Genomic DNA, 14,803 nt, shown 5'->3' with positions numbered 1-14,803 from the left:
AAATTAAATATGAAAATAGACAACAGAATTAACAAAACCGTTATTGTAGGAAGTCAAATGAATAAATTTACTTGGAATAAGAGTGAAATTAGTCAAAACATTAAGTTGGCGTATGTAGGACAGTGTTCAAACCAATTTTAAGTTATGGATCTGAGAGCTGGCTTAGAAATAAAACACCAAAGACTAGAGACTGCAGATATGAGAGTCCTGAGAAAGATTAGGGGTATGAACAGGTAGCAATATCATATTAAAAATGAGGATATTAGGAATGAACTTGGCATTATCAGCATCCAGGAATATGTTAGGGGAGCTAATCTCAGTTGGTATGGTCCCTTACAGAATGGGTAAGGAAAGATTAGCAAAACAAGTGTTCTCTGTCAAGTTGGCAGGAAAACGACCCAGAGGAAGACCAAGATGTATATGGATTGATACAGTAAAAGGATGCTTTTAAAAATAGAAATATAAGATCTGATAATGTTGGAGTCTTGACAGATAACCGATTAATTTGGTGGAAAATTGTTGATCGGAAGTTAGTAATGATGTAACTTTGTCATGTAGTGCTATCATAATTATCCTGTATATATCAGGAATTTGATGATGATATCTGTAAGCTTCCTCAGTCGATGCCATTCATTTCATAGAAATGTCAAATTCGTCCAATCTTAGAACTGTATCCCAGTGGTAGCTCTTCCATAAGGGCCGCAGCCCCTCCAGTATAAAATGAAAGTTCCTGTTTTATTATCGCCCTTCTTAAATTTTTATATCTTTATAAAAAAAATTTTATATCTTTAAAAAAAAACGCTATTGTCTTGTTTTTAATACAATACCGCTCGATAGTATTTTATATACAATTTTGTAGCAATAGTTGTATTTTGCAATAGTCAATGTGAGCTAGGGCTAGTATCAGTACTGGCTAGTATACTCAACGCTGGAGCTGCAGTCAATGCAGACCGCACCAAAACCGCTACCTAGTGGGAATAACGTTGTGGGGGTAATGCGTGATTTACGTGCAGTTCTGACTGGTAGCACTGCAGCTCAAGATACGTTGCTACTACACGCGCACCGACAACACAAATTAACGTCGTTGCCGTTGTAGTTATCGTAGGTAAATATTGTGCATGTACTAGCATTTAATTTATATCTTTGTATAAATGAACGAAGAGAAAAAATTTTATATTCGCAAAATATAAAATTTTCACGACTGGAACTGCAGGAAAAAATTTGAAATTAAAGCTTTGGGGCGTGTTACACCTAGGAGTTTACTAGGATTAGTAAACTCCTAGGTGTAACACATTCTTTTTTCTTCAATAGGATTATTGAAGAAAAAAGAAAAAATCTTCCTTCAGTCAATCAGCAAGAGTATTTTCCTTCGGAAAAAGGGAAAGATTTTCGAAAACAGGACAATAATATAGCAGAGAAGGAAGTGTGCGATTATATTATATGCCAAGCAAGAGCGATTTGCTTCATTAAACACTTTTCTGCAGCAAAATTGTTCTCTCCTTGTAATTTTCAAAATAATACAAATCCATTCCCAATTACCGAACTACCAGAAAATGTGGATACATATCCAACTTTAGATAAAGAGCGACTAAATACAAAATTACGTGTTTTATATGAACGACCTGAATTTAAAAACTTCTGAGGACAATTTTCAATCCATATTGATTTTTTTTTTTTTTTTTTTTTTTTTTTTTTTTTTTTTACTATTACTGCTACAGCCCCACCACTGCAAATTCTTACGAGCCACCACTGCTGTATGCACATTTAGGACGGTGAACCAAAAACCTTCCTAAAATATCTTGATGCCATCCATTGATGTTATCTCTAACCAGTTGCTTATTGACATTCTTTTTCTTCTTAATACCTTTTTTTTTTTTTTTTCTCGGCACTTCCAGGGATATTATTATTATTCTAAGACTGACTTTTGTCATTCCTCATACTTTCCTTTAAGCCTATAGAAACAAAAGTAGCTGCTGGTCAATATCCATTCACTGTACAATTTCGGACCCACAGAACGAACAACTGTTCTTTTTCATTTCAAATAAACAAATAAAAATAAAATAAAACAACTGTCTCTCCTAATGAGCTATGAGTCTTTAGCCTTTCATGTGTGAGTGTTTAATATGAAAAAAAAAAAAAAATAGCAAATCTGATAACATACAGTTGATCTGGTTCAAATTGAAATGTATGAGAACATATCGGAACATAACACACATACGCCTCTCAAAAAACTCAGTATCATTTCAGAGCTACATCTCTCAGTGTAAATCAATTGTGTAATTGACAGCTTTAGTGATGAAAATTGAGCAAAATAATTCCGAAATGGTTCCATGAAATTTCATCGAAAACGGTTAATCGAAAGAAGTTTACCGAATGTAGGTCGTCAGTTTACACCCTTCTACTGCACAGCTCACCCTTTCTTAATGTTCTCTTTTTATTTGACTACTTTCTGAGAAGAAGTTTGCGTTTATCAGCAAGATGAATTTCTTAGTATTCATGAAAACTGTAGCTTTGATGACAATAGTCACACATTCAATCATTTTAAAGAACAGATTTGCAATCAAACAATCTAAAATTTAAAAAAAAAAATACGAGAATGAATCAGTCTTTGAATGTTGTTCAGTGACAAACATTTTTTTCCAATAGTGGTAAAACAGTATTAATGAAAATATACCAGAGGTATTTTGAATTTGTGGATAAATCCAATTTTATAATCACTGAAATTTAAAAATGGCTATTTAAATATCAAGGAAATGGGGTTTTCTGAACAAAAAAGAATGAGCTGGAACAACTATTGTATATGATACATAGAAATTCATTCATCTAGGAACATGGGTAAGCTATTTATATAATTAGTCATTCTCAATATAGTGGATTATATGAAATAATTGTTGTTACTTTGTCTGTAAGAGAGAGAGAGAGAGAGAGAGAGAGAGAGAGAGAGAGAGAGAGAGAGAGAGAGAGAGAGAGAACTACTCTTAATTGCCACATTCGAAATGCTACAAAAAAGTAGTCATATTATCTATAAGAACTACATTTGGACAATCTATCCCCGAGAATTCAGAGCAGTTGAAAAACTTGGATGCATTTTTTGAAGTGCTTAAGCAGTAATGAGTAACGCATTCTATAATTTGAACAGAATTCCTTCTTTTGGTGATGATGGATATAGAAATCTTTGGTCTTTTACCCAACACAGCGAAGGCAGCCCATAGCACCCATAGAGATCGCTCCTCATATGACTTTAGACTTTCAGCCTAACCTTTTCCAAGTTGTGTTCGTGCAAATTTGCGTGTGTGTATGCAAATTTTAATATTGTTTCCCTGACGATGTCTCGGTGACTAAGATGAAATAAAAGTGTTGATATGTGTTGTTTAATTATTTATACGTGTTGTATTTATTCCATTAAACCTTAAAATGAGTTCAACGAGCACATAAATTGAAACAGTCGCTCGAAGTAGCTTTAAGAAGCTGTGTTAAGTCAAGAGTGTTTAGTTCCTAGATTATGTCCAGGAACTAGACACTTTAAACACACTGCTACTATCTAGTTATCGTATCACCCTTAGAATTGAATATCATTACAAAGATCTGCTGATCACATATGCAGCTTAATTTTTTTCCCCTCATACTGTCTCGATTTCGTCTTGGTGATCGTAAGTTTTCATTAAATTAGTCAATGATACTTATTATATTGTTTTCATAACTTAAATGCGATCCACAAAGTAGCAGATTCAAGAATTTACAGACTTCATATCCGGATGCAAACCTAGAGCGAAGTGAAGCGATATTAAAGGCGTGCAAACAAAGTTCACTGACAAAGCTTGATGATATAGGAATCGATGTTAGCAAAGAAGACTCGATGCACTGATTGCGTTGTAAATGTTATGGCAAATCCGATTCTACAACAAATGTAAATGAGAGATAGAGAGGGTGGGTATGGTGTGCCAGCATCGCACAATATTGGCATATTATTTTTATATATTTAGTGGCCATAGAATTAAGCTCAATACAAAGAAAAAAATTGCGATAACTCGGGGTGGGGGGGAAATAAAACATATGATTTATTTTTCCTTCTCCCCCTCTGAGGGAGAGAAGGGACTCTGAGTCTGGTTATCCTATACAAATGAATGATACTATCAGCAATATATGCAAATGAGCCAGCATAAAAGCAGGCGATCTGGATTGAGAAGAAATGTCTTGTCCTCAATCCAGATCGAGATAACAAACTTCTTGAATATGGCTGCAAGACATATTCAAAACAATTTAACTGATGAATTCAGGTGGCGAGCCATCAGAAGACTAGAAGCCAGCCAAAGTCAGGAAGAAGTATCCAGATGGTTGCATGTAAGTTGTTCTGTGGTGGTGGTTGACAGATTGTGGAATCAATTCCGGTCTCAAACAGCATCACGGCGATATATTGAAGGAAGGTCATAGGCCACAACCGCAGTAGATGACTGATATCTGCGATTATCTGCTTGCCGAAACAACAGTGCTACTCTGAATCAGCTATGATCAGACCTGACGTCGGTTAGATGAACATTGGTATCTGCTTCCACTGTGCGCAGAAGGCAATCACGAAGGTATGTTAGGTGACCGGTAGTCTGCGTGCCCCTATCCCTACGCCATAGGAGAGAACGTTCGAAATGAGCGAGGCTCCACGTCAACTGGACCCAAAACCAAAGGGAGTCAATATTGTTTACACACGAGTCCCAATTTGATCTACAAAGCGATATCAGCCAGGCGTGCTCTGATTTGGAGAGAACTGTGGACGCGTTATCATCCTTCTAATATTTGTGAAAGGAATACGTATGGTAGTGTGATGGTTTAGGAGGCATCTCATTGGTGGACGCACCAACCTGTATTTGCTCCCTAGGGAGCCATGAATACTGCTAATTATACAGACGACGTCCTGCTCTTCTATGTTCGTCTGTATGTGGGTGCGATAGGGGAGATGTTTATCCTACAAGACGATAATGCTAGTCCTCATAGTGAACCAATGTCTTCAAGAAAAGAGTTTCGTATGGACTGGCCAGATTAAGGTCTCCTGAGCTTAATCTTATTGAGCATCTCTGGGGATGCTCTAAGTAGAAGTGTTGAGCTCTCAACACCGCTCCTCAAAACTTTGAGGTATTTAGAGGACTTTGGAGGAGCAATAGTTGTTATTACCAAATGAGCTCCTGGACACTGTTATAAACAGTATGAGTAATCGTTATGAGTGCCATACTGATGTGAGGGGTGACCACATTCCATATTGTGGTATTTTGACCTCTTGTTTCGAGGTATGTGACGCCCCTAGGCCAGTTTTATCAACTCATTACATATAAGTCAGGCATAAAATTCTTTATTGTTAAAATCAGCTTATAGTTAATGCCAAAAAAAAAAAAAAGTGCGTACGAGTATAGAGCATTTTGTGGGGAACTGCTCGTAGCACCAATGGTTTGACTCTCTGGTCCTCTTTAATACTATTACTTTTTTTTTTTTTTTTACGATGTTGGCGCCAGAAAGCCATTGCGTCCCTAGGCGCCGGTGCCTCTTGTACCTAAGCCTAGAGCAGGCTCTGTTTTCATGTGCCTATTTGTTATTGAATTAAACTATTTATTTGCAATTTTTTTCACTGTTTCTTTGACATCTCATATCATACCAGCTTTTCACCTAACTGCATAAAAATTCGTCAAACAGTTTTTGAGTTATCGTGATTTCTCTTTGTTCCTTAATTTATGGAAACATGTGAATTTCTATAATTGAGAAAGGGGCTAGGATACGAAGCGTGAGGTGAAAGAGTGATCTATTATGACACCTTGTTCTAATTTCACAGCATGGCCTATAGGGTAAATGATAAAAGTAGGATAAACGACAGGTCAAGATGGAATGTAACAGAGTATCAAAGATGCTGGAAAAGGAAAACACTTTAACAAGAAACCTACACCACCTCTCTTTATAAGAATCGAACCTGACTCGCTTATGCAAATATTTTAGAGCGCTAATTTAAGAAAACCCACTGTTTTATTTATTTTATGAGGCATATATAGTTTGTTGATATTGATATTGAGAGAGAGAGTTAAAATTCACAGCTTTATAAAAAACACAGTCAACAGTGCGGGAAGGAGTTTTTACAGTTTGTTTAAATATGAGATGGATTTTTTGCTACTCAAACTCTGCAATAAGACTAGTTTTGAAGAAAGCTATTAATAAATTGATTCATTATTAAGTTAGACTGGAAAACAATTTGCGATATATGACAGCTATTGGTTACAATGAAGTAGCATTATATTTGGGTATGCATACCATATAAGTATGCATGCAGAAATATAATATTATTATTGTTACAAGTTCATGGAAAAACTTTATGTTATACAGTAGTTGAATATTAAGGAAATCTATATACTCGTGTTAAATTAAAAAGTAGTGGACATCATAGCTTAAGAAATGCAGAGAAAAACATAAATAGACAACAGTGACAGAACGGAGTTACTAAAACTTTTCTGGACGAAAAATTGCGGGGAAAAAAGGGGGGGAAGGTATTTTCCCGTCGTTTTATGGCACTGCTGTTGAGTAGACAGAATTTTGACGCGGTAAAGTCGGAGATCTACCACTGTCGTCGATTTTTCCGAAAATGAAATAGAACAAGTGTTTGCTGTGACAGTATATAGATATTCGGTGCTTGGTATACGAAATGAAGGAAGTTTTCGAATAACAAATGCACCAAAAGACGAAGAAGAAGGACAGCCAGAAAGTCTATTTAGCCAAGAAATCATAGAATCACCTGGACTTTTTCTGAATAAAAATGAACCAGTATTTATGACAGCAGAAAAGTGGACTCAGTAGATGTGCGTATTACACCTTGATGCGATAATCAGGACTGCATTTCACAAATGACTATTCCAACATTTTGATTTTTTTCAATATAATTCTGCATTCTTAGAAATGAAAAGATAACCATTTGCCCATTTGTATGAAGTTTTGAAATAATTAGATATTCTGCAAGCAATAGCTAGCTAATAGTCCGTGATATACTTATAAGTTATTTTTAATTTTAAGTATAAGTGTTATTTTTATAATTTCAAAACGTTTTGCCGACTTTTCTCCTCGCAAATAGCTAAGGCTGGACAAATTTTTGTACACATTAAAATACCGAATTTAAATAAACCCGTTCAGCCAAATAACCTGCAGTAACGTACAGACAACACGAATCTGTTGTCTGTATTGTGTTATTAAAGCGAACTGTACTTCAACGTAAAAACTGCTTTGAGTTTAGGTGACTTTTGAGCAGTAAAAGACTGCTGTCAGCATAAATAATCAGTTCTGATAAATATCGTCACCAGCACCATTTAAAAAATATATATATATATTTAAATAACAGTTTGAGGAAATGATGATAATGATAATTAGCAAGTAAGGAAGCGTTCGCGATTAAAAAAAAAACCCGCTTCGTAATCGTTTTCGGAATATGTACTGTAGATATAATTTTTTTGCCAAATTTTGGCATTTAAATGGTCCAATTATAGTGAAAAACTCATCTCGAATCATTTTATCTTTTGGAGACTGAAGAGTCGATCTCCGCCAATCAGAGATCGACTGCTGGCCCAAGACTCTCACTAACTTTAAACAGCATCTGGTGAAGAGAGTACATATGACAAGTGTTGCCATCTCGCGGTTCCTAACCCTAATGTAATGTGTTATTGCATGAAATAGTTTGGGTTCTACGGTCTTTTAGATAGGACAAAAAACTGCCTCGCCTACTCACTTTGGGAAATAAAAGGCTTTAGCGGAGCCGATGATCGTATCTTACGAATAAAAACAAAATAACAATAATTTAATCGGAGATACTTACAGGCCTCTGCAACCCATAATCTTTCGAGATTATCTTTTATAACCATAATTTTATGATGAGTGAATCTTACGCCTAATATATATTTCTGTGTATCTGTTTATCGATTTGTCTGATTGTAGGAGGAAAAACTCTACCACTTCCAAAACTGTTTTCCGAAAACTATCATGATGTCTTTTCAAAGAGCTCTACGGATTGGTGGTGGTTTCATTTTAAATTACAAACACTGTCAAAAGTAAAAATGAGTTTTATTAAATTCCGACTCATTTTTGACTGTTGTACTCTAAGCATATAATTTTGCTGTGCAAAATTATTAATATCCGTTCAAATAAGTTGGTCAGATTTTTCCAATAAAAAAATGCTCCGCGTCTAACTTAAATTGAACCACATAGATCCTAATGTAATGTGCTGTTGTTTGAAATAGTAACCTTCAGAAGAAAGACATAAGTTCAGTTCTAGTGGCCGACTACAGGAACCTTTTTTCTTAGCCTTTCTTCTACCGGTTCTCGAGTTAGTTGATCTATAGTACGGGCATGCGGGTCTTTTTTTTTTTTTTTTTTTTTTTCCCTCTCCCGGAAACTCGGATTTTTTCGTCCCTTAAACTCAAGAAAACCGACTGTACAACCCACAGTTGTTCAAACAATAAATATAGTATTAGGATTGGGAACCGTGAAATGTCACTCGCCTCTCTTCACCGAATGTCGTTTATAATTAGTTGTAGTCTTGTCAGCTACCTCTGACACTTCAATCTTCAAAAGTTAGATAGGGCTAAAATTGCCCTGCAACTCCCTATAAGGGAATAAAAGGCTTCAGCGGATTAATCTTAAATTTTATTCAGTTCTATCGAGCCCAAATGGAATTATTGCAGTGTGTAATTTCAATACGTTATGCCTCTTTATGCACCTGAAAAAAAAAATGGAATGGCTTAGCAGAATCGGTATGTAAAATGCAATAAAATCTGTCCAAGATCAATTTGCGTACGGACAAACAAAACTACTCATAAATTAAGCCTCTTATGCAAGGCCCTTGCCATAAGAGACTTAAATGTTTTCAGCAATATTAGAAGCCAGCAGGAACCGAATAAGAAATTAAGTTAAGACTAGCCTACTAATTGCAAACAATTTTTATTTCTTCTACCATGATTGACATCATAAAGTTATCGTCGGCAATGTGCATTCTCAAGTATGTAAATGACATGCTTTAATAAGGATTCAAATTAGATAATTAAGAAAACTTCAAAATAATATCGATTGTGTTTACATTTTCTTCAAGTCAAAGTCACTGGCGCTGGACTTTGCTAAAAAAAAGTTCGCTTTTTGGCCAGTCATCAGTGTAGAATATATTATTGGTTAATAATATCTACCTTCTTAATATTAACATATTCTAATGTGTATATTGTATAAATAAGTTATTTCATGTTTTATGAAAAAATTGATGTTTTATGCAAATCATATAAAAGGTACTTTCGGTTATTACGACTCAGTCTAAGTTAATTAAAATATTTAAAATATTTTAAAAAATTATTAAAAAATAATTTAAAAATTTTAATTTTTTAAAATTAAAACAGGCAAAATAGCCGTAAATATAATAAAATATTTTTGCTCCTGTAGTAAAAGTGCGAAAAGTTTGCAAAAAGAGACAACCATATAAATTCATTAAGTTTCGATATAATCAAATTTACAATTCCACTAGATGGCGTTAAACATTCAAAACAATTTTTTTCAATTACACATTAAGATTTATTAACGGTGAAGGGCGCTTCGTATTTTAACACAATATAACTGCCTCTTTGTTCATTAACACAATAAGTGCTAAATTTACGTTCATTGGATATCAAACATCAAAAGGAGCCATTTAAGAAATTCTATTGGCTTATATAATTTTCTATTATATATGTCACGAAAATTCTCACTTAGCGAATTGTCGATGCTTTCAATCAGTACTAAAATAAAAAGTTGTTACTGTGAGTTCCCGATATAACCAATAATGGCAGTAGAATGAGCTCTTCGTGTAGCTAAAATTTACTGAAACATCTTAAACATTTTAAGTATTAAAATATTAAGTATTAAACGTTATCTAGTGGAGTATCACGTGGTTTGAGATGTATAATTAGTGTCCCACTTGAAAAATAACTCATCTGACATAAAACATAAGTTTTTATTTGAATACTTTATTGTTATTAAAATGACGTACAATCATATATTATCTGGCGTGTGTATACATATTTATATATACTGTATATATAATATATTATAATCTCTTCTTTTTCACAGGTTTCTATACACTTCTCACCAAACACAACTGTCCAGTTTCCAGTAATTCCCTGTATTTAAATTCACAAATTACACTACACTGGATAGTTCAAAATGTAACCACTAGATGCCGTATTACACACAGAACACATAAAAACAGCAGTCCTGAATGTAAGAGAAATGACCATCCACCTCTTGAAAGACCGTACCACGTATGAAGAGCCCTCTGAATAGAGACCATGTCATCACTTCGAGCTTCTTGAGCCAGGGGATAAGACGATCTAAAAGAAAAAAGAATGCACCATCAAGGTAAAGACACATAAAACATTTCTATTTGGCTGATGCCAAAATCTTTAAAATAGTTAATGATAACACGAAATTTTTGTTGGAATGCTTAAAATGTGATATAGCAGAGAGTTTGCGAAAGTGACGGACGAGCCCTACTTGGGCACGCGAGTAGTTTTCTTCAGGTGTGTGGGTGGTTGGGGATGTTATTAATATGAAACTCTTTTAACGACACATAGAGAAACAGTTTTAAAATCCTTTACTTGTTTTCAGGTTAATAATAATTTAGTTTATTATTATCATTAGTATTATTATTAAGAGACACCTCCAGGGTGTCAGGGACTCATCGAGGGAGACCATACTATTCGCACCAGCTGTCATACCTGTTCTTGAATTCGTTCACACTGCTTGCACACACAACATCCAATGGCAATCCATTTCCAATCATGCATCACCCTATGAGAGAAAAATCTAGCCCTAATCCTCTTCTTGACAGCATTCATTCTCAATTTCCATGGGCGTCCTTTCCCCACCTTCATAAAATGAAAAACTTTTACTGAAATCCTGTGCGACCCTTACAGAAGTTTGTAAGTCTCAATCATACCATCCCTCTTTCTCCTCTTTGGTAGTGTCTGTAGCCTACAAATTCTCAATCTGTCTTCATAATCAGTATTCCACAGTCCTGATATAATTTTTAACACTCTCTTTTGCACTCCCCCCCCCCCTCTCTCTCTCCAATATATCAGAATCACCACGGAAACCAGGAGACCAAACCTGCATGCAATAGTCCAAGTGAGGTGTTATCGAAGCCTTGTAAAGAGGTAAAATGACACCTTTATCTTCACACGTCGAAGTTGGTTTCGGCATTGCTATTATCTTTTGAATTGTATTTACAATCTTTGCTACATGGTCCCTGAACTTTAACTTTTAACACTCCAAGATCCCTAGCCTCATCAGTTTCTTCAAGCGTAATTCCACCAATATAATATGACATTGGCTATCTAATCACGCTTTACATTTACTGACATCCATTTTCCCATGCCCACAATTCCAGCCTATTCAAATCATTCTGCAAGTACTGCATATCAGCAGCATTCCTGATTACCCTAACTATCTTTGGATCAACAAATAGCTGAATGTCTCTTGTCAAATTCTTCCCAACATCATTAATGTACAAATTGAATAACAGTGGACCAATCACTGATCCTTGTGGTACACCACTTGTTACCTTGAATCTTGCAGATTCCCCCCCCCCCCCCATATACCACTTTTTGATGTCTGGCAGTCTACCACCCTCTTATGCTGAAGAGAATATGTTCGATAGATTTTGTTTTTATATTAAATAAATTTTCAAGTGTTAATTGAATACAAGTATTTATTTCTGTGCAGGTGTCGGTGCACATCGCTTAAGTTAATTTCATTTCACAGTCTTTAAACTGTCAATTCGATAAAATCAGAAAGTCGTGATCTGAATATTCATTTCAAATTCATTGAAAAAACTCTAATCGAGAATGGCAAGCATCAAATCAAACGCTAATCAGTGGACAATAAAATTCATTTAATAATGTATTTTTTAAGAGATAAAACTACATATCCCTTCGTAATTCTATTTTCGAATTTTCAAACATGACAGAATGATTTTTGTTAGTAATATATTTCTAAATCCTTTCTAGCTATGAAACCATCTAGAACGCGAAGAACCTTTTTATGACGTTACAAATTAAGTTGAGTTAGTCTGTTTCCAATATGGAAGTGGAAGTTTATTTCCTTCCGGAAACATCAGTTATTCGTCCCACAATGCAGACAAAGCGAACAGAAGAACACGCGCAATTTGCCTACATAATCCATTGACCTCATAGCCTAATTTCAAACATGACGATATTTCCTCTCCGGTATCACACACAGTCACAAAACGACACCTCTTCGAGAGCATCACACAGTTCATAGATGAGTGTTTACATATTAATGTAAATTCAAAAAAAAATAAATAAATACAGTGCCTTGTATTTACTTTTAACTTTGACATTTTTATAAGAAAAACATTATTTCGTCATATTTCGAACTAATTAAATAATCAATGTTAATTGTGTTTATCTTCATAAATATAGGCGAAGATAAATAAACAAATTGATTTTCGAATGTCACCTTGTCAACAGCTTTTCAAATAACAAGTAGAACTGCGCAACCGTCATTTTTATCTTGCTGTTTTTTGTGTTTTACTAATTTTCTTTAGTGATTTATGCATGAACATCACTGTCTTATTCATATTTCGAGTCTTTACCCATCTTAAATAATAATGATGATGTTCAAAAAACTGAGACAGGGAAAGCAATAAAAATAGGAATTACTTCATGGGTATTATTACCGTGTGTATAAATCAAGTATTCTGTCTTCCCCTGCAAAGTGATTTAGTGCAGTATCGACTATGATAATTAATAGAAAAAAACCCAAGCTGAATGTTTTGCTTTATTTATTAGTAATTTTTTAGGGTTGCTTTCTTTTTTTTTCAGTTTTGTAATGTAGGAGACGGCCTTAGTCTGCATGCCAGAAAGAGTTTGTATCTGCGGCTCATTTATTCTATGAATAGAAATTGGCAGAAAAAGAAGAAAAGACACCAATCGTTATTACAAATAGCAATCTTTTTGAGAGAACTTCATCTCCCAGAAGAAGGATCGTTTGAAATTTTGTCACAAAATAAATAAATAATAAACAAAATATTCAACGAAACTTGGATGCAATATCAGTGATTCAAAGAGCAGATCTTTTTAACTGAGTCTGTTTTTTAATAATAAAAAAGGGGAAAAGTTACTGGAACTATTAAAATATTCGTGTAACTGGCTCATGTATTCTGTAAGTATCGGTAGAGTTTATATGGACTATGTTTATTATTATTATTATTTAGCCTTGGCTGGAGTATGATGGTAAATTTTTGCAAAACGAACTTAGAAATGATAACTTAATTGAATATTACGCCTGATAATGCATACTTATAATATTTGCAAATGATAAAAAAAGGGGGCAGCAGCAGCAGCAGGGCAGAAATAGCACTTATAATCACCCAAAACAAATCCGGTGCAATCAGTGCTCTCGATGTAAACAGATTGGATAAAATCCATTCACGCGATGAGTAACAGATTTTTTTTCTCATAAATTTTTAGACCATGTAAACCAATTACGGCTTCTCCTTCACTTGAAGACATTCCTCCATTTGTTAACGTCATGGTGTGCTTCCAATAATACTGCATAAAAGGTGTTTACTTTGAGCCGCGAGGTCAGCGTACTCTTTTTTCTAAATTGTTTTATTTTACCTTCCAAGTTGCTTATGTTTGTCAAAGTTTATTCACGCAACTGTTGCATAGTTTTCAAATTTTTGGCTGACACTTTCTCGACTGCAGACCAGTGAAAGAACCCTTAAAAAGGAGCAAAAGAGTTTAAAAAAATAAAATATATTTTAATAAAAAATATATATTTAACTTTTCATATGAAAGAGGACAGGAAAAGTTAAAAATAGGAGAGACTGCATAACAGATGGAAGAAAAGGGCATATACCTCTGGTATGGTATGTTGAGAGCTAAAATAAGTTAGTTTGGTCACATTTATCTCCACACATCAGCTGAGTGAGTGAGATTTATGAATATTTGGTTGTCATTGCAGACTTTTTATAAAACTATGCATAGAGGGAAGTTTTGAACCTCACATCTATGAATTTTGATGATATATGTTTTTAATCTAAAAAAATTAAAGATTTTTGTTCTTGAAATCGGTTTATTTATTATTATTATTATTATTATTTGTATGATGTGATTAGGTCGAGTTCTTTCACAGCTATTTGCTGTCTGGTACTTTTAGTAGAATAACTTTCCATTAATTCATCACATATCATACTAATTCTGAATTAAAATTATTAATAATCTTTCACTACCAAAAAAAAAAAAGTGTGAAGTATTTTCTTGCAAATATATTATTTTAAATCTTTCATAGTTATTATGTTTTCTAGTTGTAGGCTAATACTTTAAATTCCTTCTTTTTAAGTTTTAAATTAATGATACCGAAAATATTCTTCTCTCCTAGAAATTTACAATTTTCTCTTGCTTTTACTGCGTAGAAAATTAATCACCAGTATTTGTTCGTTTTTTTTAGTTTATTACTATTGTTTGTGCTGAAACGTAGCATCTTCTCTTTTCAACAAAAAAATGCATGGATGAATAATGTAACACATGTTGCGATTGCTATAGCAACTAACAAGCATTGTTTAAGAAGTAGTTACTATCTGAACAACTCATAATTCTTCATTCTTTATTCGTCATAGACTGTGAACATTTTCCATGCAGTTTTTTTTAGTTTTATCATAACATATATTTAACTGTAACTACACAGGGGAAAAGTATTGTGATTTTCTCAGGTTGTGAGAAAATTTCAAGGCTGTGGTTTTCTCAGACTC

The 14,803-nt window shown here is 34.1% G+C and overlaps 1 protein-coding gene across 2 annotated transcripts in view; it reads right to left on the bottom strand.

Annotated features, from left to right (window-relative positions):
• Nucleotides 1-9,975: 9,975 nt before the first annotated feature.
• LOC150108636 (metalloprotease TIKI1-like) overlaps nt 9,976-14,803 on the bottom strand; it is a 271,836-nt gene continuing 267,008 nt past the window's right edge. For both annotated transcript variants that reach the window (XM_090416095.1, XM_090416094.1), the window contains exon 7: nt 9,976-10,358. In XM_090416095.1, the coding sequence (XP_090272221.1) occupies nt 10,187-10,358 (172 nt within the window). In that variant the 3' untranslated portion in view covers nt 9,976-10,186. The remainder of the gene's footprint in view (nt 10,359-14,803) is intronic.

Source organism: Typopeltis vanoorti, chromosome 3 (genome assembly GCF_054136105.1).
Source record: "Typopeltis vanoorti isolate ZY-2024b chromosome 3, IOZ_Tvanoo_1.0, whole genome shotgun sequence".
Classification (NCBI taxonomy): domain Eukaryota; kingdom Metazoa; phylum Arthropoda; class Arachnida; order Uropygi; family Thelyphonidae; genus Typopeltis; species Typopeltis vanoorti.
Note: the sequence above shows the minus strand (reverse complement) of the source record. Positions and strands in the feature narration are given on the sequence as shown.